Source organism: Haliotis rufescens, unplaced genomic scaffold (genome assembly GCF_023055435.1).
Source record: "Haliotis rufescens isolate VD_foot unplaced genomic scaffold, xgHalRufe1.0.p SCAF_7, whole genome shotgun sequence".
NCBI classification, from domain to species: Eukaryota; Metazoa; Mollusca; class Gastropoda; order Lepetellida; family Haliotidae; genus Haliotis; species Haliotis rufescens.
Window position 1 is genome coordinate 4,702,557 of NW_025964361.1, and position 25,778 is coordinate 4,728,334.

The following is a 25,778-nucleotide window of genomic DNA, read 5'->3' on the forward strand; positions in this document are numbered from 1 at the left end:
TCGACTCCTGTAAAGCCATAATGATGAGACGAGTGGAATCCAATATTGACTTGGGCGAAGGGAGATCACTCTCAACCCCTTGTCCGACTACTGCTATTAGTTGGGGTGAAGTGCTCGTAATATATCCCATGTGGCGACACTTGTGTTTTAGAGAAGGCAATTCTCCATTCGCACTCCTTTAAAAGGAAGCCACAGTTATTGTTACATTAGAAACGATGAGCTATTATATTGGAATAAAAAATTTATTCCAGATAACAAAGTGTCAGAGAGCTGTCCTCAGAGAATATCCCGTGTCACAATTGTCGCCACATAAACATTTAGAAGTGTCTGATCTTAAGGTAACCCCACCTACTTAGAAATCTTCTGCTAAGTGCAGATCATGAAACTGGGACACAGCAGCACAGCAATATAGGGGCAACATTCACTTTTTAACAATATCCATATGAATTTATGTCTCATGTTCGTAAACCCTGGGATTTGGGCAGATGCCAATATTGCGATGCTGCTGTCACCCAGATATTATTAGCTGTAAGGAAGAAACACTGTAGAGAAAACAAACAACTTGTGTATACATTACATAAAACATTTATTCAGATGACCGAAAGTCGAAAGTAATATGCCACAAGGGAGATCCAAAAACGGGCCAAAATTGTATAGAAAGTATGATCTTGTGCCATCCTAATAAGCCAAGAGGTTTGCCAAAAGGAAACTGAAAGTTGGGCCAAAACTGTGAGCCTAAAAATACGCCAAAAATACGCTGGAATGGTAGTCTCTCTCACTCTCTCTCTCTCTCTCTCTCTCTCTCTCTCTCTCTCTCTCTCTCTCTCTCTCTCTCTCTCTCTCTCTCTCTCTCTCTCTCTCTCTCTCTCTCTAATACACACATACATGTAGGTTCGTTCATTCACTCCAGCTCACATCTCTAACATATATACACAATATACACACTCTCTCTCACACATACATACACACATCATACATACATGCTCATTCACTCTCTCACACTCACACACAAACACTCACACACACATACACACATACATGCATACAGACAGACATGATAATTCAATCTTTCATTTACTCTTACACGCACACAATACACACACACAAACATACATATTCATTCAGTCTCTCTCTCTCTCTGTCTCTCTCTCTCTCTCACACACACACACACATGCTCATTCAATCTTATATTTACTCTCACACAAACGCACACATACATACAAACCTGCTCATTCATTCACTTACTTGCACACATTCAGACATTAAAAGGATAAAGGAGTCTAAGAGAAGATCTTCCTAAAGAAGGCAGCCGCTCTCGTCAGCGCCTTTCTAAAGGGATGAATCTCTCTGTCATCCACAAAGCTGTGGTCGTCCTCGTCCTCGTACACCCAGTAGTCACTGTCATCATCGTCACTTGGGGCAGGATAGTAATCAGCGTGGTTGATGGTGACGGGGGCGGGGAGCGTCTCACCGTAGACAGGGCGGGCCCAGAACGGAGTGAAGACGCTCAGGGGGTCGGGACAACGGGAAGGGGACACAGCCAGGGAACGCTACACATCGAGGGGGTGGAGGGAGGGACAAAGGAAGTCAGGTCAGACAGAAATACGGGATACTTTTGCAAAGAAAACGAATCACAGTTTATTATAGGGACTGGGCAGACTTAATGTGCAACAAATCAGCTATACTAGACGGAAGAATTTACAGGGTGGGCATGTAAATTTATACATACACAGTCGGACTCCTCATCCTGAGACGGCCACAAACTCACAGCCGCAGGAGTGCCATAATAGCGAATTATGTCCTCCCGAGCTGAAAAAGAAAAACGAAAGCTAGGCTCAGTTAAATGTACGCCGACGGCTACGTTCAAAAAATCACAATTTACGACTTCTGACAGCTACAGTATGTCACTCGACCTCGGCCCTTTGACACCTCGAACTCCAAGTGTATGTAGGGTTACAGGCTGTGCTGCAAGACGACATTTAACCAATAAAATGGGCCAAACAGCTGCTTTTCACGTAATACAGGTTATCTTACATCTGTACTACATCGCCCGACACTATAATGTACGAACAGGTTTCATCTGAGCACCACATGTCAAGTTTACCATCTAAAATGTTCAGTTAAGACAATTGCAAATGGCGGCCGCCATCTTCAGTCCCGATACAGCTGCCTAACAACGACCAATTTCACGTCTAATTTAACATCTTAATACTGTTAAGTGGAATAATTGTGATCTTAAATACCTTGAATGTGAAGCCTTGTATTCATCTTGGAAGAAGAAACACTTGGAATGATACAGCAGTTAGCAAAACGTAGAGGTCAGCGGAGCAAAAGCGATCGTTTTTCTGTTGAAAACAGAAGGGACGTCGATAACGGCAACGGTAACTACGTTACGGAGTTCGAGGAGTCAGAACGAGGCTCATCGCCAGCTTCCGGCCTGGTCAAGCCTAATGGCATTGCCGAGGGTGAAACTGCCGGGTTTATTTCGTCTGAACACCGGGATTAAGTTGTAACTTACAACTGAAGCGTTGCCTACATCAGTTTGAAAACATTGTGCAGGTGAAACTGGTTGTTTTTCGTGCCTCCATTACTCGAAACAGGGTGAATTTTGTTCACTTTTATATGGATCATCTCTTGTAGACATTAACCTTAAACGTTTGCTAGGACGAATAGCGATACCATATAACGACCCTCTATTATACCAGCCTTCACAATACCTTTTACATTCGACAGACTGACACGGGCTAGCAGGCTAGTAAGAATGCCCATCTCTGATAATCCAAGTAGGATTGGGGAATTATTCCCTAGCCTACAGGGATAAAATAAAAGTTAAATGGTACTGGTAAATACCAACGTGTGCAGCGACAGTTCTTATTTGGTTTGATTTCTAATCTGGAAAAACGACGACCACAGAAAATTGCTAATAGGAGAGAAAGATAAATGACAAGCATATTGGTTATTACTATACTAGGCCTAAGGGGCCGACCATTTCATGTTCTGTTGGAAGGGGGAGTGGGCGACCTTGGATTTTGTATGGAGACTAGATATTTTTCAGCTACAAATGCAAAATCAGCTAAAATTATGAGCCTAAATAAAACATTTTTCAAAATCCCACCTTGCAACAACGTATTTTTGGTGGCTGACATGTTCTTTTTGTCCAACAGATGGAAGCATAATTAGTTTTCAATCAATTTCGGAGACAATATATTTATTTTCTGAAAAAATCCTAGCCACCCACACACTCACAGTCAGAGAAATCCTATTGACCGTCCCATTTTGAAAACGCTGATGTGGACGTACAGGGGTAGAATTCAGACCCCTTGTATTATTTAGGTATTTTTGTAGAATGCAAGAAACGAATATTACGTCATATATATATACATCAATCTACTCTTGCATACGAGTAGGTGTCAGTATAGGCTTGCTTCTTGCGCCTGGCCTCGGCCTATGTATAAAAGCATGCCCTCTGCAATATCTGAAGACCACGGGCCAAAGGACCAGCAGTGAGGTCGACTCCTGTAAAGCCATAATGATGAGACGAGTGGAATCCAATATTGACTTGGGCGAAGGGAGATCACTCTCAACCCCTTGTCCGACTACTGCTATTAGTTGGGTGAAGTGCTCGTAATATATCCCATGTGGCGACACTTGTGTTTTAGAGAAGGCAATTCTCCATTCGCACTCCTTTAAAAGGAAGCCACAGTTATTGTTACATTAGAAACGATGAGCTATTATATTGGAATAAAAAATTTATTCCAGATAACAAAGTGTCAGAGAGCTGTCCTCAGAGAATATCCCGTGTCACAATTGTCGCCACATAAACATTTAGAAGTGTCTGATCTTAAGGTAACCCCACCTACTTAGAAATCTTCTGCTAAGTGCAGATCATGAAACTGGGACACAGCAGCACAGCAATATAGGGGCAACATTCACTTTTTAACAATATCCATATGAATTTATGTCTCATGTTCGTAAACCCTGGGATTTGGGCAGATGCCAATATTGCGATGCTGCTGTCACCCAGATATTATTAGCTGTAAGGAAGAAACACTGTAGAGAAAACAAACAACTTGTGTATACATTACATAAAACATTTATTCAGATGACCGAAAGTCGAAAGTAATATGCCACAAGGGAGATCCAAAAACGGGCCAAAATTGTATAGAAAGTATGATCTTGTGCCATCCTAATAAGCCAAGAGGTTTGCCAAAAGGAAACTGAAAGTTGGGCCAAAACTGTGAGCCTAAAAATACGCCAAAAATACGCTGGAATGGTAGTCTCTCTCACTCTCTCTCTCTCTCTCTCTCTCTCTCTCTCTCTCTCTCTCTCTCTCTCTCTCTCTCTCTCTCTCTCTCTCTCTCTCTCTCTCTCTCTCTCTCTAATACACACATACATGTAGGTTCGTTCATTCACTCCAGCTCACATCTCTAACATATATACACAATATACACACTCTCTCTCACACATACATACACACATCATACATACATGCTCATTCACTCTCTCACACTCACACACAAACACTCACACACACATACACACATACATGCATACAGACAGACATGATAATTCAATCTTTCATTTACTCTTACACGCACACAATACACACACACAAACATACATATTCATTCAGTCTCTCTCTCTCTCTGTCTCTCTCTCTCTCTCACACACACACACACATGCTCATTCAATCTTATATTTACTCTCACACAAACGCACACATACATACAAACCTGCTCATTCATTCACTTACTTGCACACATTCAGACATTAAAAGGATAAAGGAGTCTAAGAGAAGATCTTCCTAAAGAAGGCAGCCGCTCTCGTCAGCGCCTTTCTAAAGGGATGAATCTCTCTGTCATCCACAAAGCTGTGGTCGTCCTCGTCCTCGTACACCCAGTAGTCACTGTCATCATCGTCACTTGGGGCAGGATAGTAATCAGCGTGGTTGATGGTGACGGGGGCGGGGAGCGTCTCACCGTAGACAGGGCGGGCCCAGAACGGAGTGAAGACGCTCAGGGGGTCGGGACAACGGGAAGGGGACACAGCCAGGGAACGCTACACATCGAGGGGGTGGAGGGAGGGACAAAGGAAGTCAGGTCAGACAGAAATACGGGATACTTTTGCAAAGAAAACGAATCACAGTTTATTATAGGGACTGGGCAGACTTAATGTGCAACAAATCAGCTATACTAGACGGAAGAATTTACAGGGTGGGCATGTAAATTTATACATACACAGTCGGACTCCTCATCCTGAGACGGCCACAAACTCACAGCCGCAGGAGTGCCATAATAGCGAATTATGTCCTCCCGAGCTGAAAAAGAAAAACGAAAGCTAGGCTCAGTTAAATGTACGCCGACGGCTACGTTCAAAAATTCACAATTTACGACTTCTGACAGCTACAGTATGTCACTCGACCTCGGCCCTTTGACACCTCGAACTCCAAGTGTATGTAGGGTTACAGGCTGTGCTGCAAGACGACATTTAACCAATAAAATGGGCCAAACAGCTGCTTTTCACGTAATACAGGTTATCTTACATCTGTACTACATCGCCCGACACTATAATGTACGAACAGGTTTCATCTGAGCACCACATGTCAAGTTTACCATCTAAAATGTTCAGTTAAGACAATTGCAAATGGCGGCCGCCATCTTCAGTCCCGATACAGCTGCCTAACAACGACCAATTTCACGTCTAATTTAACATCTTAATACTGTTAAGTGGAATAATTGTGATCTTAAATACCTTGAATGTGAAGCCTTGTATTCATCTTGGAAGAAGAAACACTTGGAATGATACAGCAGTTAGCAAAACGTAGAGGTCAGCGGAGCAAAAGCGATCGTTTTTCTGTTGAAAACAGAAGGGACGTCGATAACGGCAACGGTAACTACGTTACGGAGTTCGAGGAGTCAGAACGAGGCTCATCGCCAGCTTCCGGCCTGGTCAAGCCTAATGGCATTGCCGAGGGTGAAACTGCCGGGTTTATTTCGTCTGAACACCGGGATTAAGTTGTAACTTACAACTGAAACGTTGCCTACATCAGTTTGAAAACATTGTGCAGGTGAAACTGGTTGTTTTTCGTGCCTCCATTACTCGAAACAGGGTGAATTTTGTTCACTTTTATATGGATCATCTCTTGTAGACATTAACCTTAAACGTTTGCTAGGACGAATAGCGATACCATATAACGACCCTCTATTATACCAGCCTTCACAATACCTTTTACATTCGACAGACTGACACGGGCTAGCAGGCTAGTAAGAATGCCCATCTCTGATAATCCAAGTAGGATTGGGGAATTATTCCCTAGCCTACAGGGATAAAATAAAAGTTAAATGGTACTGGTAAATACCAACGTGTGCAGCGACAGTTCTTATTTGGTTTGATTTCTAATCTGGAAAAACGACGACCACAGAAAATTGCTAATAGGAGAGAAAGATAAATGACAAGCATATTGGTTATTACTATACTAGGCCTAAGGGGCCGACCATTTCATGTTCTGTTGGAAGGGGGAGTGGGCGACCTTGGATTTTGTATGGAGACTAGATATTTTTCAGCTACAAATGCAAAATCAGCTAAAATTATGAGCCTAAATAAAACATTTTTCAAAATCCCACCTTGCAACAACGTATTTTTGGTGGCTGACATGTTCTTTTTGTCCAACAGATGGAAGCATAATTAGTTTTCAATCAATTTCGGAGACAATATATTTATTTTCTGAAAAAATCCTAGCCACCCACACACTCACAGTCAGAGAAATCCTATTGACCGTCCCATTTTGAAAACGCTGATGTGGACGTACAGGGGTAGAATTCAGACCCCTTGTATTATTTAGGTATTTTTGTAGAATGCAAGAAACGAATATTACGTCATATATATATACATCAATCTACTCTTGCATACGAGTAGGTGTCAGTATAGGCTTGCTTCTTGCGCCTGGCCTCGACCTATGTATAAAAGCATGCCCTCTGCAATATCTGAAGACCGAGGGCCAAAGGACCAGCAGTGAGGTCGACTCCTGTAAAGCCATAATGATGAGACGAGTGGAATCCAATATTGACTGGGGCGAAGGGAGATCACTCTCAACCCCTTGTCCGACTACTGCTATTAGTTGGGTGAAGTGCTCGTAATATATCCCATGTGGCGACACTTGTGTTTTAGAGAAGGCAATTCTCCATTCGCACTCCTTTAAAAGGAAGCCACAGTTATTGTTACATTAGAAACGATGAGCTATTATATTGGAATAAAAAATTTATTCCAGATAACAAAGTGTCAGAGAGCTGTCCTCAGAGAATATCCCGTGTCACAATTGTCGCCACATAAACATTTAGAAGTGTCTGATCTTAAGGTAACCCCACCTACTTAGAAATCTTCTGCTAAGTGCAGATCATGAAACTGGGACACAGCAGCACAGCAATATAGGGGCAACATTCACTTTTTAACAATATCCATATGAATTTATGTCTCATGTTCGTAAACCCTGGGATTTGGGCAGATGCCAATATTGCGATGCTGCTGTCACCCAGATATTATTAGCTGTAAGGAAGAAACACTGTAGAGAAAACAAACAACTTGTGTATACATTACATAAAACATTTATTCAGATGACCGAAAGTCGAAAGTAATATGCCACAAGGGAGATCCAAAAACGGGCCAAAATTGTATAGAAAGTATGATCTTGTGCCATCCTAATAAGCCAAGAGGTTTGCCAAAAGGAAACTGAAAGTTGGGCCAAAACTGTGAGCCTAAAAATACGCCAAAAATACGCTGGAATGGTAGTCTCTCTCTCTCTCTCTCTCTCTCTCTCTCTCTCTCTCTCTCTCTCTCTAATACACACATACATGTAGGTTCGTTCATTCACTCCAGCTCACATCTCTAACATATATACACAATATACACTCTCCCTCTCACACATACATACACACATCATACATACATGCTCATTCACTCTCTCACACTCACACACAAACACTCACACACACATACACACATACATGCATACAGACAGACATGATAATTCAATCTTTCATTTACTCTTACACGCACACAATACACACACACAAACATACATATTCATTCAGTCTCTCTCTCTCTCTGTCTCTCTCTCTCTCTCACACACACACACACATGCTCATTCAATCTTATATTTACTCTCACACAAACGCACACATACATACAAACCTGCTCATTCATTCACTTACTTGCACACATTCAGACATTAAAAGGATAAAGGAGTCTAAGAGAAGATCTTCCTAAAGAAGGCAGCCGCTCTCGTCAGCGCCTTTCTAAAGGGATGAATCTCTCTGTCATCCACAAAGCTGTGGTCGTCCTCGTCCTCGTACACCCAGTAGTCACTGTCATCATCGTCACTTGGGGCAGGATAGTAATCAGCGTGGTTGATGGTGACGGGGGCGGGGAGCGTCTCACCGTAGACAGGGCGGGCCCAGAACGGAGTGAAGACGCTCAGGGGGTCGGGACAACGGGAAGGGGACACAGCCAGGGAACGCTACACATCGAGGGGGTGGAGGGAGGGACAAAGGAAGTCAGGTCAGACAGAAATACGGGATACTTTTGCAAAGAAAACGAATCACAGTTTATTATAGGGACTGGGCAGACTTAATGTGCAACAAATCAGCTATACTAGACGGAAGAATTTACAGGGTGGGCATGTAAATTTATACATACACAGTCGGACTCCTCATCCTGAGACGGCCACAAACTCACAGCCGCAGGAGTGCCATAATAGCGAATTATGTCCTCCCGAGCTGAAAAAGAAAAACGAAAGCTAGGCTCAGTTAAATGTACGCCGACGGCTACGTTCAAAAATTCACAATTTACGACTTCTGACAGCTACAGTATGTCACTCGACCTCGGCCCTTTGACACCTCGAACTCCAAGTGTATGTAGGGTTACAGGCTGTGCTGCAAGACGACATTTAACCAATAAAATGGGCCAAACAGCTGCTTTTCACGTAATACAGGTTATCTTACATCTGTACTACATCGCCCGACACTATAATGTACGAACAGGTTTCATCTGAGCACCACATGTCAAGTTTACCATCTAAAATGTTCAGTTAAGACAATTGCAAATGGCGGCCGCCATCTTCAGTCCCGATACAGCTGCCTAACAACGACCAATTTCACGTCTAATTTAACATCTTAATACTGTTAAGTGGAATAATTGTGATCTTAAATACCTTGAATGTGAAGCCTTGTATTCATCTTGGAAGAAGAAACACTTGGAATGATACAGCAGTTAGCAAAACGTAGAGGTCAGCGGAGCAAAAGCGATCGTTTTTCTGTTGAAAACAGAAGGGACGTCGATAACGGCAACGGTAACTACGTTACGGAGTTCGAGGAGTCAGAACGAGGCTCATCGCCAGCTTCCGGCCTGGTCAAGCCTAATGGCATTGCCGAGGGTGAAACTGCCGGGTTTATTTCGTCTGAACACCGGGATTAAGTTGTAACTTACAACTGAAACGTTGCCTACATCAGTTTGAAAACATTGTGCAGGTGAAACTGGTTGTTTTTCCTGCCTCCATTACTCGAAACAGGGTGAATTTTGTTCACTTTTATATGGATCATCTCTTGTAGACATTAACCTTAAACGTTTGCTAGGACGAATAGCGATACCATATAACGACCCTCTATTATACCAGCCTTCACAATACCTTTTACATTCGACAGACTGACACGGGCTAGCAGGCTAGTAAGAATGCCCATCTCTGATAATCCAAGTAGGATTGGGGAATTATTCCCTAGCCTACAGGGATAAAATAAAAGTTAAATGGTACTGGTAAATACCAACGTGTGCAGCGACAGTTCTTATTTGGTTTGATTTCTAATCTGGAAAAACGACGACCACAGAAAATTGCTAATAGGAGAGAAAGATAAATGACAAGCATATTGGTTATTACTATACTAGGCCTAAGGGGCCGACCATTTCATGTTCTGTTGGAAGGGGGAGTGGGCGACCTTGGATTTTGTATGGAGACTAGATATTTTTCAGCTACAAATGCAAAATCAGCTAAAATTATGAGCCTAAATAAAACATTTTTCAAGATCCCACCTTGCAACAACGTATTTTTGGTGGCTGACATGTTCTTTTTGTCCAACAGATGGAAGCATAATTAGTTTTCAATCAATTTCGGAGACAATATATTTATTTTCTGAAAAAATCCTAGCCACCCACACACTCACAGTCAGAGAAATCCTATTGACCGTCCCATTTTGAAAACGCTGATGTGGACGTACAGGGGTAGAATTCAGACCCCTTGTATTATTTAGGTATTTTTGTAGAATGCAAGAAACGAATATTACGTCATATATATATACACGAGTAGGTGTCAGTATAGGCTTGCTTCTTGCGCCTGGCCTCGACCTATGTATAAAAGCATGCCCTCTGCAATATCTGAAGACCGAGGGCCAAAGGACCAGCAGTGAGGTCGACTCCTGTAAAGCCATAATGATGAGACGAGTGGAATCCAATATTGACTGGGGCGAAGGGAGATCACTCTCAACCCCTTGTCCGACTACTGCTATTAGTTGGGTGAAGTGCTCGTAATATATCCCATGTGGCGACACTTGTGTTTTAGAGAAGGCAATTCTCCATTCGCACTCCTTTAAAAGGAAGCCACAGTTATTGTTACATTAGAAACGATGAGCTATTATATTGGAATAAAAAATTTATTCCAGATAACAAAGTGTCAGAGAGCTGTCCTCAGAGAATATCCCGTGTCACAATTGTCGCCACATAAACATTTAGAAGTGTCTGATCTTAAGGTAACCCCACCTACTTAGAAATCTTCTGCTAAGTGCAGATCATGAAACTGGGACACAGCAGCACAGCAATATAGGGGCAACATTCACTTTTTAACAATATCCATATGAATTTATGTCTCATGTTCGTAAACCCTGGGATTTGGGCAGATGCCAATATTGCGATGCTGCTGTCACCCAGATATTATTAGCTGTAAGGAAGAAACACTGTAGAGAAAACAAACAACTTGTGTATACATTACATAAAACATTTTTTCAGATGACCGAAAGTCGAAAGTAATATGCCACAAGGGAGATCCAAAAACGGGCCAAAATTGTATAGAAAGTATGATCTTGTGCCATCCTAATAAGCCAAGAGGTTTGCCAAAAGGAAACTGAAAGTTGGGCCAAAACTGTGAGCCTAAAAATACGCCAAAAATACGCTGGAATGGTAGTCTCTCTCTCTCTCTCTCTCTCTCTCTCTCTCTCTCTCTCTCTCTAATACACACATACATGTAGGTTCGTTCATTCACTCCAGCTCACATCTCTAACATATATACACAATATACACTCTCCCTCTCACACATACATACACACATCATACATACATGCTCATTCACTCTCTCACACTCACACACAAACACTCACACACACATACACACATACATGCATACAGACAGACATGATAATTCAATCTTTCATTTACTCTTACACGCACACAATACACACACACAAACATACATATTCATTCAGTCTCTCTCTCTCTCTGTCTCTCTCTCTCTCTCACACACACACACACATGCTCATTCAATCTTATATTTACTCTCACACAAACGCACACATACATACAAACCTGCTCATTCATTCACTTACTTGCACACATTCAGACATTAAAAGGATAAAGGAGTCTAAGAGAAGATCTTCCTAAAGAAGGCAGCCGCTCTCGTCAGCGCCTTTCTAAAGGGATGAATCTCTCTGTCATCCACAAAGCTGTGGTCGTCCTCGTCCTCGTACACCCAGTAGTCACTGTCATCATCGTCACTTGGGGCAGGATAGTAATCAGCGTGGTTGATGGTGACGGGGGCGGGGAGCGTCTCACCGTAGACAGGGCGGGCCCAGAACGGAGTGAAGACGCTCAGGGGGTCGGGACAACGGGAAGGGGACACAGCCAGGGAACGCTACACATCGAGGGGGTGGAGGGAGGGACAAAGGAAGTCAGGTCAGACAGAAATACGGGATACTTTTGCAAAGAAAACGAATCACAGTTTATTATAGGGACTTTGGCAGACTTAATGTGCAACAAATCAGCTATACTAGACGGAAGAATTTACAGGGTGGGCATGTAAATTTATACATACACAGTCGGACTCCTCATCCTGAGACGGCCACAAACTCACAGCCGCAGGAGTGCCATAATAGCGAATTATGTCCTCCCGAGCTGAAAAAGAAAAACGAAAGCTAGGCTCAGTTAAATGTACGCCGACGGCTACGTTCAAAAAATCACAATTTACGACTTCTGACAGCTACAGTATGTCACTCGACCTCGGCCCTTTGACACCTCGAACTCCAAGTGTATGTAGGGTTACAGGCTGTGCTGCAAGACGACATTTAACCAATAAAATGGGCCAAACAGCTGCTTTTCACGTAATACAGGTTATCTTACATCTGTACTACATCGCCCGACACTATAATGTACGAACAGGTTTAACATGTCAAGTTTACCATCTAAAATGTTCAGTTAAGACAATTGCAAATGGCGGCCGCCATCTTCAGTCCCGATACAGCTGCCTAACAACGACCAATTTCACGTCTAATTTAACATCTTAATACTGTTAAGTGGAATAATTGTGATCTTAAATACCTTGAATGTGAAGCCTTGTATTCATCTTGGAAGAAGAAACACTTGGAATGATACAGCAGTTAGCAAAACGTAGAGGTCAGCGGAGCAAAAGCGATCGTTTTTCTGTTGAAAACAGAAGGGACGTCGATAACGGCAACGGTAACTACGTTACGGAGTTCGAGGAGTCAGAACGAGGCTCATCGCCAGCTTCCGGCCTGGTCAAGCCTAATGGCATTGCCGAGGGTGAAACTGCCGGGTTTATTTCGTCTGAACACCGGGATTAAGTTGTAACTTACAACTGAAACGTTGCCTACATCAGTTTGAAAACATTGTGCAGGTGAAACTGGTTGTTTTTCGTGCCTCCATTACTCGAAACAGGGTGAATTTTGTTCACTTTTATATGGATCATCTCTTGTAGACATTAACCTTAAACGTTTGCTAGGACGAATAGCGATACCATATAACGACCCTCTATTATACCAGCCTTCACAATACCTTTTACATTCGACAGACTGACACGGGCTAGCAGGCTAGTAAGAATGCCCATCTCTGATAATCCAAGTAGGATTGGGGAATTATTCCCTAGCCTACAGGGATAAAATAAAAGTTAAATGGTACTGGTAAATACCAACGTGTGCAGCGACAGTTCTTATTTGGTTTGATTTCTAATCTGGAAAAACGACGACCACAGAAAATTGCTAATAGGAGAGAAAGATAAATGACAAGCATATTGGTTATTACTATACTAGGCCTAAGGGGCCGACCATTTCATGTTCTGTTGGAAGGGGGAGTGGGCGACCTTGGATTTTGTATGGAGACTAGATATTTTTCAGCTACAAATGCAAAATCAGCTAAAATTATGAGCCTAAATAAAACATTTTTCAAAATCCCACCTTGCAACAACGTATTTTTGGTGGCTGACATGTTCTTTTTGTCCAACAGATGGAAGCATAATTAGTTTTCAATCAATTTCGGAGACAATATATTTATTTTCTGAAAAAATCCTAGCCACCCACACACTCACAGTCAGAGAAATCCTATTGACCGTCCCATTTTGAAAACGCTGATGTGGACGTACAGGGGTAGAATTCAGACCCCTTGTATTATTTAGGTATTTTTGTAGAATGCAAGAAACGAATATTACGTCATATATATATACATCAATCTACTCTTGCATACGAGTAGGTGTCAGTATAGGCTTGCTTCTTGCGCCTGGCCTCGACCTATGTATAAAAGCATGCCCTCTGCAATATCTGAAGACCGAGGGCCAAAGGACCAGCAGTGAGGTCGACTCCTGTAAAGCCATAATGATGAGACGAGTGGAATCCAATATTGACTGGGGCGAAGGGAGATCACTCTCAACCCCTTGTCCGACTACTGCTATTAGTTGGGTGAAGTGCTCGTAATATATCCCATGTGGCGACACTTGTGTTTTAGAGAAGGCAATTCTCCATTCGCACTCCTTTAAAAGGAAGCCACAGTTATTGTTACATTAGAAACGATGAGCTATTATATTGGAATAAAAAATTTATTCCAGATAACAAAGTGTCAGAGAGCTGTCCTCAGAGAATATCCCGTGTCACAATTGTCGCCACATAAACATTTAGAAGTGTCTGATCTTAAGGTAACCCCACCTACTTAGAAATCTTCTGCTAAGTGCAGATCATGAAACTGGGACACAGCAGCACAGCAATATAGGGGCAACATTCACTTTTTAACAATATCCATATGAATTTATGTCTCATGTTCGTAAACCCTGGGATTTGGGCAGATGCCAATATTGCGATGCTGCTGTCACCCAGATATTATTAGCTGTAAGGAAGAAACACTGTAGAGAAAACAAACAACTTGTGTATACATTACATAAAACATTTTTTCAGATGACCGAAAGTCGAAAGTAATATGCCACAAGGGAGATCCAAAAACGGGCCAAAATTGTATAGAAAGTATGATCTTGTGCCATCCTAATAAGCCAAGAGGTTTGCCAAAAGGAAACTGAAAGTTGGGCCAAAACTGTGAGCCTAAAAATACGCCAAAAATACGCTGGAATGGTAGTCTCTCTCTCTCTCTCTCTCTCTCTCTCTCTCTCTCTCTCTCTCTCTCTCTCTCTCTCTCTCTCTCTCTCTCTTAGTTGTAACTTACAACTGAAACGTTGCCTACATCAGTTTGAAAACATTGTGCAGGTGAAACTGGTTGTTTTTCGTGCCTCCATTACTCGAAACAGGGTGAATTTTGTTCACTTTTATATGGATCATCTCTTGTAGACATTAACCTTAAACGTTTGCTAGGACGAATAGCGATACCATATAACGACCCTCTATTATACCAGCCTTCACAATACCTTTTACATTCGACAGACTGACACGGGCTAGCAGGCTAGTAAGAATGCCCATCTCTGATAATCCAAGTAGGATTGGGGAATTATTCCCTAGCCTACAGGGATAAAATAAAAGTTAAATGGTACTGGTAAATACCAACGTGTGCAGCGACAGTTCTTATTTGGTTTGATTTCTAATCTGGAAAAACGACGACCACAGAAAATTGCTAATAGGAGAGAAAGATAAATGACAAGCATATTGGTTATTACTATACTAGGCCTAAGGGGCCGACCATTTCATGTTCTGTTGGAAGGGGGAGTGGGCGACCTTGGATTTTGTATGGAGACTAGATATTTTTCAGCTACAAATGCAAAATCAGCTAAAATTATGAGCCTAAATAAAACATTTTTCAAAATCCCACCTTGCAACAACGTATTTTTGGTGGCTGACATGTTCTTTTTGTCCAACAGATGGAAGCATAATTAGTTTTCAATCAATTTCGGAGACAATATATTTATTTTCTGAAAAAATCCTAGCCACCCACACACTCACAGTCAGAGAAATCCTATTGACCGTCCCATTTTGAAAACGCTGATGTGGACGTACAGGGGTAGAATTCAGACCCCTTGTATTATTTAGGTATTTTTGTAGAATGCAAGAAACGAATATTACGTCATATATATATACATCAATCTACTCTTGCATACGAGTAGGTGTCAGTATAGGCTTGCTTCTTGCGCCTGGCCTCGACCTATGTATAAAAGCATGCCCTCTGCAATATCTGAAGACCGAGGGCCAAAGGACCAGCAGTGAGGTCGACTCCTGTAAAGCCATAATGATGAGACGAGTGGAATCCAATATTGACTGGGGCGAAGGGAGATCACTCTCAACCCCTTGTCCGACTACTGCTATTAGTTGGGTGAAGTGCTCGTAATATATCCCATGTGGCGACACTTGTGTTTTAGAGAAGGCAATTCTCCATTCGCACTCCTTTAAAAGGAAGCCACAGTTATTGTTACATTAGAAACGATGAGCTATTATATTGGAATAAAAAATTTATTCCAGATAACAAAGTGTCAGAGAGCTGTCCTCAGAGAATATCCCGTGTCACAATTGTCGCCACATAAACATTTAGAAGTGTCTGATCTTAAGGTAACCCCACCTACTTAGAAATCTTCTGCTAAGTGCAGATCATGAAACTGGGACACAGCAGCACAGCAATATAGGGGCAACATTCACTTTTTAACAATATCCATATGAATTTATGTCTCATGTTCGTAAACCCTGGGATTTGGGCAGATGCCAATATTGCGATGCTGCTGTCACCCAGATATTATTAGCTGTAAGGAAGAAACACTGTAGAGAAAACAAACAACTTGTGTATACATTACATAAAACATTTATTCAGATGACCGAAAGTCGAAAGTAATATGCCACAAGGGAGATCCAAAAACGGGCCAAAATTGTATAGAAAGTATGATCTTGTGCCATCCTAATAAGCCAAGAGGTTTGCCAAAAGGAAACTGAAAGTTGGGCCAAAACTGTGAGCCTAAAAATACGCCAAAAATACGCTGGAATGGTAGTCTCTCTCTCTCTCTCTCTCTCTCTCTCTCTCTCTCTCTCTCTCTCTCTCTCTCTAATACACACATACATGTAGGTTCGTTCATTCACTCCAGCTCACATCTCTAACATATATACACAATATACACTCTCCCTCTCACACATACATACACACATCATACATACATGCTCATTCACTCTCTCACACTCACACACAAACACTCACACACACATACACACATACATGCACACAGACAGACATGATAATTCAATCTTTCATTTACTCTTACACGCACACAATACACACACACAAACATACATATTCATTCAGTCTCTCTCTCTCTCTCTGTCTCTCTCTCTCTCACACACACACACACACATGCTCATTCAATCTTATATTTACTCTCACACAAACGCACACATACAAACAAACCTGCTCATTCATTCACTTACTTGCACACATTCAGACATTAAAAGGATAAAGGAGTCTAAGAGAAGATCTTCCTAAAGAAGGCAGCCGCTCTCGTCAGCGCCTTTCTAAAGGGATGAATCTCTCTGTCATCCACAAAGCTGTGGTCGTCCTCGTCCTCGTACACCCAGTAGTCACTGTCATCATCGTCACTTGGGGCAGGATAGTAATCAGCGTGGTTGATGGTGACGGGGGCGGGGAGCGTCTCACCGTAGACAGGGCGGGCCCAGAACGGAGTGAAGACGCTCAGGGGGTCGGGACAACGGGAAGGGGACACAGCCAGGGAACGCTACACATCGAGGGGGTGGAGGGAGGGACAAAGGAAGTCAGGTCAGACAGAAATACGGGATACTTTTGCAAAGAAAACGAATCACAGTTTATTATAGGGACTGGGCAGACTTAATGTGCAACAAATCAGCTATACTAGACGGAAGAATTTACAGGGTGGGCATGTAAATTTATACATACACAGTCGGACTCCTCATCCTGAGACGGCCACAAACTCACAGCCGCAGGAGTGCCATAATAGCGAATTATGTCCTCCCGAGCTGAAAAAGAAAAACGAAAGCTAGGCTCAGTTAAATGTACGCCGACGGCTACGTTCAAAAAATCACAATTTACGACTTCTGACAGCTACAGTATGTCACTCGACCTCGGCCCTTTGACACCTCGAACTCCAAGTGTATGTAGGGTTACAGGCTGTGCTGCAAGACGACATTTAACCAATAAAATGGGCCAAACAGCTGCTTTTCACGTAATACAGGTTATCTTACATCTGTACTACATCGCCCGACACTATAATGTACGAACAGGTTTCATCTGAGCACCACATGTCAAGTTTACCATCTAAAATGTTCAGTTAAGACAATTGCAAATGGCGGCCGCCATCTTCAGTCCCGATACAGCTGCCTAACAACGACCAATTTCACGTCTAATTTAACATCTTAATACTGTTAAGTGGAATAATTGTGATCTTAAATACCTTGAATGTGAAGCCTTGTATTCATCTTGGAAGAAGAAACACTTGGAATGATACAGCAGTTAGCAAAACGTAGAGGTCAGCGGAGCAAAAGCGATCGTTTTTCTGTTGAAAACAGAAGGGACGTCGATAACGGCAACGGTAACTACGTTACGGAGTTCGAGGAGTCAGAACGAGGCTCATCGCCAGCTTCCGGCCTGGTCAAGCCTAATGGCATTGCCGAGGGTGAAACTGCCGGGTTTATTTCGTCTGAACACCGGGATTAAGTTGTAACTTACAACTGAAACGTTGCCTACATCAGTTTGAAAACATTGTGCAGGTGAAACTGGTTGTTTTTCGTGCCTCCATTACTCGAAACAGGGTGAATTTTGTTCACTTTTATATGGATCATCTCTTGTAGACATTAACCTTAAACGTTTGCTAGGACGAATAGCGATACCATATAACGACCCTCTATTATACCAGCCTTCACAATACCTTTTACATTCGACAGACTGACACGGGCTAGCAGGCTAGTAAGAATGCCCATCTCTGATAATCCAAGTAGGATTGGGGAATTATTCCCTAGCCTACAGGGATAAAATAAAAGTTAAATGGTACTGGTAAATACCAACGTGTGCAGCGACAGTTCTTATTTGGTTTGATTTCTAATCTGGAAAAACGACGACCACAGAAAATTGCTAATAGGAGAGAAAGATAAATGACAAGCATATTGGTTATTACTATACTAGGCCTGAGGGGCCGACCATTTCATGTTCTGTTGGAAGGGGGAGTGGGCGACCTTGGATTTTGTATGGAGACTAGATATTTTTCAGCTACAAATGCAAAATCAGCTAAAATTATGAGACTAAATAAAACATTTTTCAAAATCCCACCTTGCAACAACGTATTTTTGGTGGCTGACATGTTCTTTTTGTCCAACAGATGGAAGCATAATTAGTTTTCAATCAATTTCGGAGACAATATATTTATTTTCTGAAAAAATCCTAGCCACCCACACACTCACAGTCAGAGAAATCCTATTGACCGTCCCATTTTGAAAACGCTGATGTGGACGTACAGGGGTAGAATTCAGACCCCTTGTATTATTTAGGTATTTTTGTAGAATGCAAGATACGAATATTACGTCATATATATATACATCAATCTACTCTTGCATATGAGTAGGTGTCAGTATAGGCTTTCTACTTGCGCCTGGCCTCGGCCTATGTATAAAAGCATGCCCTCTGCAATATCTGAAGACCACGGGCCAAAGGACCAGCGGTGAGGTCGACTCCTGTAAAGCCATAATGATGAGACGAGTGGAATCCAATATTGACTGGGGCGAAGGGAGATCACTCTCAACCCCTTGTCCGACTACTGCTATTAGTTGGGTGAAGTGCTCGTAATATATCCCATGTGGCGACACTTGTGTTTTAGAGAAGGCAATTCTCCATTCGCACTCCTTTAAAAGGAAGCCACAGTTATTGTTACATTAGAAACGATGAGCTATTATATTGGAATAAAAACATTATTCCAGATAACAAAGTGTCAGAGAGCTGTCCTCAGAGAATATCCCGTGTCACAATTGTCGCCACATAAACATTTAGAAGTGTCTGATCTTAAGGTAACCCCACCTACTTAGAAATCTTCTGCTAAGTGCAGATCATGAAACTGGGACACAGCAGCACAGCAATATAGGGGCAACATTCACTTTTTAACAATATCCATATGAATTTATGTCTCATGTTCGGAAACCCTGGGATTTGGGCAGATGCCAATATTGCGATGCTGCTGTCACCCAGATATTATTAGCTGTAAGGAAGAAACACTGTAGAGAAAACAAACAACTTGTGTATAGATTACAGAAACATTTATTCAGATGACTGAAAGTCGAAAGTAATATGCCTCAAGGGAGATCCAAAAACGGGCCAAAATTGTATAGAAAGTATGGTCTTGTGCCATGCTAATAAGCCAAGAGGTTTGCCAAAAGGAAACTGAAAGTTGGGCCAAAACTGTGAGCCTAAAAATACGCCAAAAATACGCTGGAATGGTAGTCTCTCTCTCTCTCTCTCTCTCTCTCTCTCTCTCTCTCTCTCTTTCTCTCTCATACACACTTACATGTAGGCTCGTTCATTAACTCCAACTCTCATCTCTAAAATATATACACAATATACACTCTCCCTCTCACACATACATACACGCATCATACATACATGCTCATTCACTCTCTCACACTCTCACACAAACACTCACACACACATACATGCATACAGACAGACATGATAATTCAATCTTTCATTTACTCTTACACGCACACAATACACACACACAAACATACATATTCATTCAGTCTCTCTCTCTGTGTCTCTCTCTCTCTCTGTCTCTCTCACACACACACACACATGCTCATTCAATCTTATATTTACTCTCACACAAACGCACACATACATACAAACCTGCTCATTCATTCACTCACTTGCACACATTCAGACATTAAAAGGATAAAGGAGTCTAAGAGAAGATCTTCCTAAAGAAGGCAGCCGCTCTCGTCAGCGCCTTTCTAAAGGGATGAATCTCTCTGTCATCCACAAAGCTGTGGTCGTCCTCGTCCTCGTACACCCAGTAGTCACTGTCATCATCGTCACTTGGGGCAGGATAGTAATCAGCGTGGTTGATGGTGACGGGGGCGGGGAGCGTCTCACCGTAGACAGGGCGGGCCCAGAACGGAGTGAAGACGCTCAGGGGGTCGGGACAACGGGAAGGGGACACAGCCAGGGAACGCTACACATCGAGGGGGTGGAGGGAGGGACAAAGGAAGTCAGGTCAGACAGAAATACGGGATACTTTTGCAAAGAAAACGAATCACAGTTTATTATAGGGACTGGGCAGACTTAATGTGCAACAAATCAGCTATACTAGACGGAAGAATTGACAGGGTGGGCATGTAAATTTATACATACACAGTCGGACTCCTCATCCTGAGACGGCCACAAACTCACAGCCGCAGGAGTGCCATAATAGCGAATTATGTCCTCCCGAGCTGAAAAAGAAAAACGAAAGCTAGGCTCAGTTAAATGTACGCCGACGGCTACGTTCAAAAAATCACAATTTACGACTTCTGACAGCTACAGTATGTCACTCGACCTCGGCCCTTTGACACCTCGAACTCCAAGTGTATGTAGGGTTACAGGCTGTGCTGCAAGACGACATTTAACCAATAAAATGGGCCAAACAGCTGTTTTTCACGTAATACAGGTTATCTTACATCTGTACTACATCGCCCGACACTATAATGTACGAACAGGTTTCATCTGAGCACCACATGTCAAGTTTACCATCTAAAATGTTCAGTTAAGACAATTGCAAATGGCGGCCGCCATCTTCAGTCCCGATACAGCTGCCTAACAACGACCAATTTCACGTCTAATTTAACATCTTAATACTGTTAAGTGGAATAATTGTGATCTTAAATACCTTGAATGTGAAGCCTTGTATTCATCTTGGAAGAAGAAACACTTGGAATGATACAGCAGTTAGCAAAACGTAGAGGTCAGCGGAGCAAAAGGGATCGTTTTTCTGTTGAAAACAGAAGGGACGTCGATAACGGCAACGGTAACTACGTTACGGAGTTCGAAGAGTCAGAACGAGGCTCATCGCCAGCTTCCGGCCTGGTCAAGCCTAATGGCATTGCCGAGGGTGAAACTGCCGGGTTTATTTCGTCTGAACACCGGGATTAAGTTGTAACTTACAACTGAAACGTTGCCTACATCAGTTTGAAAACATTGTGCAGGTGAAACTGGTTGTTTTTCGTGCCTCCATTACTCGAAACAGGGTGAATTTTGTTCACTTTTATATGGATCATCTCTTGTAGACATTAACCTTAAACGTTTGCTAGGACGAATAGCGATACCATATAACGACCCTCTATTATACCAGCCTTCACAATACCTTTTACATTCGACAGACTGACACGGGCTAGCAGGCTAGTAAGAATGCCCATCTCTGATAATCCAAGTAGGATTGGGGAATTATTCCCTAGCCTACAGGGATAAAATAAAAGTTAAATGGTACTGGTAAATACCAACGTGTGCAGCGACAGTTCTTATTTGGTTTGATTTCTAATCTGGAAAAACGACGACCACAGAAAATTGCTAATAGGAGAGAAAGATAAATGACAAGCATATTGGTTATTACTATACTAGGCCTGAGGGGCCGACCATTTCATGTTCTGTTGGAAGGGGGAGTGGGCGACCTTGGATTTTGTATGGAGACTAGATATTTTTCAGCTACAAATGCAAAATCAGCTAAAATTATGAGACTAAATAAAACATTTTTCAAAATCCCACCTTGCAACAACGTATTTTTGGTGGCTGACATGTTCTTTTTGTCCAACAGATGGAAGCATAATTAGTTTTCAATCAATTTCGGAGACAATATATTTATTTTCTGAAAAAATCCTAGCCACCCACACACTCACAGTCAGAGAAATCCTATTGACCGTCCCATTTTGAAAACGCTGATGTGGACGTACAGGGGTAGAATTCAGACCCCTTGTATTATTTAGGTATTTTTGTAGAATGCAAGATACGAATATTACGTCATATATATATACATCAATCTACTCTTGCATATGAGTAGGTGTCAGTATAGGCTTTCTACTTGCGCCTGGCCTCGGCCTATGTATAAAAGCATGCCCTCTGCAATATCTGAAGACCACGGGCCAAAGGACCAGCGGTGAGGTCGACTCCTGTAAAGCCATAATGATGAGACGAGTGGAATCCAATATTGACTGGGGCGAAGGGAGATCACTCTCAACCCCTTGTCCGACTACTGCTATTAGTTGGGTGAAGTGCTCGTAATATATCCCATGTGGCGACACTTGTGTTTTAGAGAAGGCAATTCTCCATTCGCACTCCTTTAAAAGGAAGCCACAGTTATTGTTACATTAGAAACGATGAGCTATTATATTGGAATAAAAACATTATTCCAGATAACAAAGTGTCAGAGAGCTGTCCTCAGAGAATATCCCGTGTCACAATTGTCGCCACATAAACATTTAGAAGTGTCTGATCTTAAGGTAACCCCACCTACTTAGAAATCTTCTGCTAAGTGCAGATCATGAAACTGGGACACAGCAGCACAGCAATATAGGGGCAACATTCACTTTTTAACAATATCCATATGAATTTATGTCTCATGTTCGGAAACCCTGGGATTTGGGCAGATGCCAATATTGCGATGCTGCTGTCACCCAGATATTATTAGCTGTAAGGAAGAAACACTGTAGAGAAAACAAACAACTTGTGTATAGATTACAGAAACATTTATTCAGATGACTGAAAGTCGAAAGTAATATGCCTCAAGGGAGATCCAAAAACGGGCCAAAATTGTATAGAAAGTATGGTCTTGTGCCATGCTAATAAGCCAAGAGGTTTGCCAAAAGGAAACTGAAAGTTGGGCCAAAACTGTGAGCCTAAAAATACGCCAAAAATACGCTGGAATGGTAGTCTCTCTCTCTCTCTCTCTCCCTCTCTCTCTCTCTCTCTCTCTCTCTCTCATACACACTTACATGTAGGCTCGTTCATTAACTCCAACTCTCATCTCTAAAATATATACACAATGTACACTCTCCCTCTCACACATACATACACGCATCATACATACATGCTCATTCACTCTCTCACACTCTCACACAAACACTCACACACACATACATGCATACAGACAGACATGATAATTCAATCTTTCATTTACTCTTACACGCACACAATACACACACACAAACATACATATTCATTCAGTCTCTCTCTCTCTGTCTCTCTCTCTCTATCTCTCTCTCTCTCTCTCACACACACACATGCTCATTCAATCTTATATTTACTCTCACACAAACGCACACATACATACAAACCTGCTCATTCATTCACTCACTTGCACACATTCAGACATTAAAAGGATAAAGGAGTCTAAGAGAAGATCTTCCTAAAGAAGGCAGCCGCTCTCGTCAGCGCCTTTCTAAAGGGATGAATCTCTCTGTCATCCACAAAGCTGTGGTCGTCCTCGTCCTCGTACACCCAGTAGTCACTGTCATCATCGTCACTTGGGGCAGGATAGTAATCAGCGTGGTTGATGGTGACGGGGGCGGGGAGCGTCTCACCGTAGACAGGGCGGGCCCAGAACGGAGTGAAGACGCTCAGGGGGTCGGGACAACGGGAAGGGGACACAGCCAGGGAACGCTACACATCGAGGGGGTGGAGGGAGGGACAAAGGAAGTCAGGTCAGACAGAAATACGGGATACTTTTGCAAAGAAAACGAATCACAGTTTATTATAGGGACTTGGCAGACTTAATGTGCAACAAATCAGCTATACTAGACGGAAGAATTTACAGGGTGGGCATGTAAATTTATACATACACAGTCGGACTCCTCATCCTGAGACGGCCACAAACTCACAGCCGCAGGAGTGCCATAATAGCGAATTATGTCCTCCCGAGCTGAAAAAGAAAAACGAAAGCTAGGCTCAGTTAAATGTACGCCGAAGGCTACGTTCAAAAAATCACAATTTACGACTTCTGACAGCTACAGTATGTCACTCGACCTCGGCCCTTTGACACCTCGAACTCCAAGTGTATGTAGGGTTACAGGCTGTGCTGCAAGACGACATTTAACCAATAAAATGGGCCAAACAGCTGCTTTTCACGTAATACAGGTTATCTTACATCTGTACTACATCGCCCGACACTATAATGTACGAACAGGTTTCATCTGAGCACCACATGTCAAGTTTACCATCTAAAATGTTCAGTTAAGACAATTGCAAATGGCGGCCGCCATCTTCAGTCCCGATACAGCTGCCTAACAACGACCAATTTCACGTCTAATTTAACATCTTAATACTGTTAAGTGGAATAATTGTGATCTTAAATACCTTGAATGTGAAGCCTTGTATTCATCTTGGAAGAAGAAACACTTGGAATGATACAGCAGTTAGCAAAACGTAGAGGTCAGCGGAGCAAAAGCGATCGTTTTTCTGTTGAAAACAGAAGGGACGTCGATAACGGCAACGGTAACTACGTTACGGAGTTCGAGGAGTCAGAACGAGGCTCATCGCCAGCTTCCGGCCTGGTCAAGCCTAATGGCATTGCCGAGGGTGAAACTGCCGGGTTTATTTCGTCTGAACACCGGGATTAAGTTGTAACTTACAACTGAAACGTTGCCTACATCAGTTTGAAAACATTGTGCAGGTGAAACTGGTTGTTTTTCGTGCCTCCATTACTCGAAACAGGGTGAATTTTGTTCACTTTTATATGGATCATCTCTTGTAGACATTAACCTTAAACGTTTGCTAGGCCGAATAGCAATACCATATAACGACCCTCTATTATACCAGCCTTCACAATACCTTTTACATTCGACAGACTGACACGGGCTAGCAGGCTAGTAAGAATGCCCATCTCTGATAATCCAAGTGGGATTGGGGAATTATTCCCTAGCCTACAGGGATAAAATAAAAGTAAAATGGTACTGGTAAATACCAACGTGTGCAGCGACAGTTCTTATTTGGTTTGATTTCTAATCTGGAAAAACGACGACCACAGAAAATAGCTAATAGGAGAGAAAGATAAATGACAAGCATATTGGTTATTACTATACTAGGCCTAAGGGGCCGACCATTTCATGTTCTGTTGGAAGGGGGAGTGGGCGACCTTGGATTTTGTATGGAGACTAGATATTTTTCAGTTACAAATGCAAAATCAGCTAAAATTATGAGACTAAATAAAACATTTTTGCAAAATTCCACCTTCCAACAACGTATTTTTGGTGGCTGACATGTTCTTTTTGTCCAACAGATGGAAGCATAAT

At 42.3% G+C, this 25,778-nt stretch overlaps 1 protein-coding gene across 4 annotated transcripts; it reads right to left on the bottom strand.

Moving 5' to 3' along the window:
- Positions 1-847: 847 nt before the first annotated feature.
- Positions 848-25,259, bottom strand: LOC125376135. Of its 4 annotated transcripts, XR_007219061.1 has the most exons (13): positions 24,844-25,259; positions 21,389-24,409; positions 20,875-20,954; positions 17,936-18,037; positions 17,422-17,501; positions 12,628-12,729; positions 12,125-12,204; positions 9,206-9,307; positions 8,692-8,771; positions 5,752-5,853; positions 5,238-5,317; positions 2,244-2,345; positions 848-1,809 (listed from the first exon to the last, which is right to left on the bottom strand). XR_007219061.1 is itself a non-coding variant. In XM_048387921.1 (6 exons), exons 4-6 carry the CDS (start codon positions 12,650-12,652, stop codon positions 11,675-11,677), a joined length of 375 nt encoding a protein of 124 aa, XP_048243878.1. In that variant the 5' UTR covers positions 12,653-12,729; positions 17,422-17,501; positions 17,936-18,037; positions 20,875-21,138; the 3' UTR covers positions 11,055-11,674. The 4 variants fall into 4 exon arrangements, 3 of the variants coding, with proteins under 3 accessions (XP_048243878.1, XP_048243879.1, XP_048243880.1); XM_048387921.1 differs by lacking the exons at positions 848-1,809; positions 2,244-2,345; positions 5,238-5,317; ... (3 more) ...; positions 21,389-24,409; positions 24,844-25,259 and adding an exon at positions 11,055-11,944 and having other exon boundaries at positions 20,875-21,138; XM_048387922.1 differs by lacking the exons at positions 848-1,809; positions 2,244-2,345; positions 5,238-5,317; ... (4 more) ...; positions 21,389-24,409; positions 24,844-25,259 and adding an exon at positions 11,055-11,944 and having other exon boundaries at positions 17,936-20,266.
- Between the last annotated feature and the right edge of the window lie 519 nt (positions 25,260-25,778).

Coding starts and splice junctions, on each gene's coding strand:
- LOC125376135 (XM_048387921.1), bottom strand. CDS start 12,652: ATGAATACAAGGCTTCACATTCAAG. Junction 12,205..12,627: donor TACAAGGCTTCACATTCAAG/GTATTTAAGATC, acceptor TTTCTTTTTCAG/CTCGGGAGGACATAATTCGC. Junction 11,945..12,124: donor AGGATGAGGAGTCCGACTGT/GTATGTATAAAT, acceptor CTCGATGTGTAG/CGTTCCCTGGCTGTGTCCCC.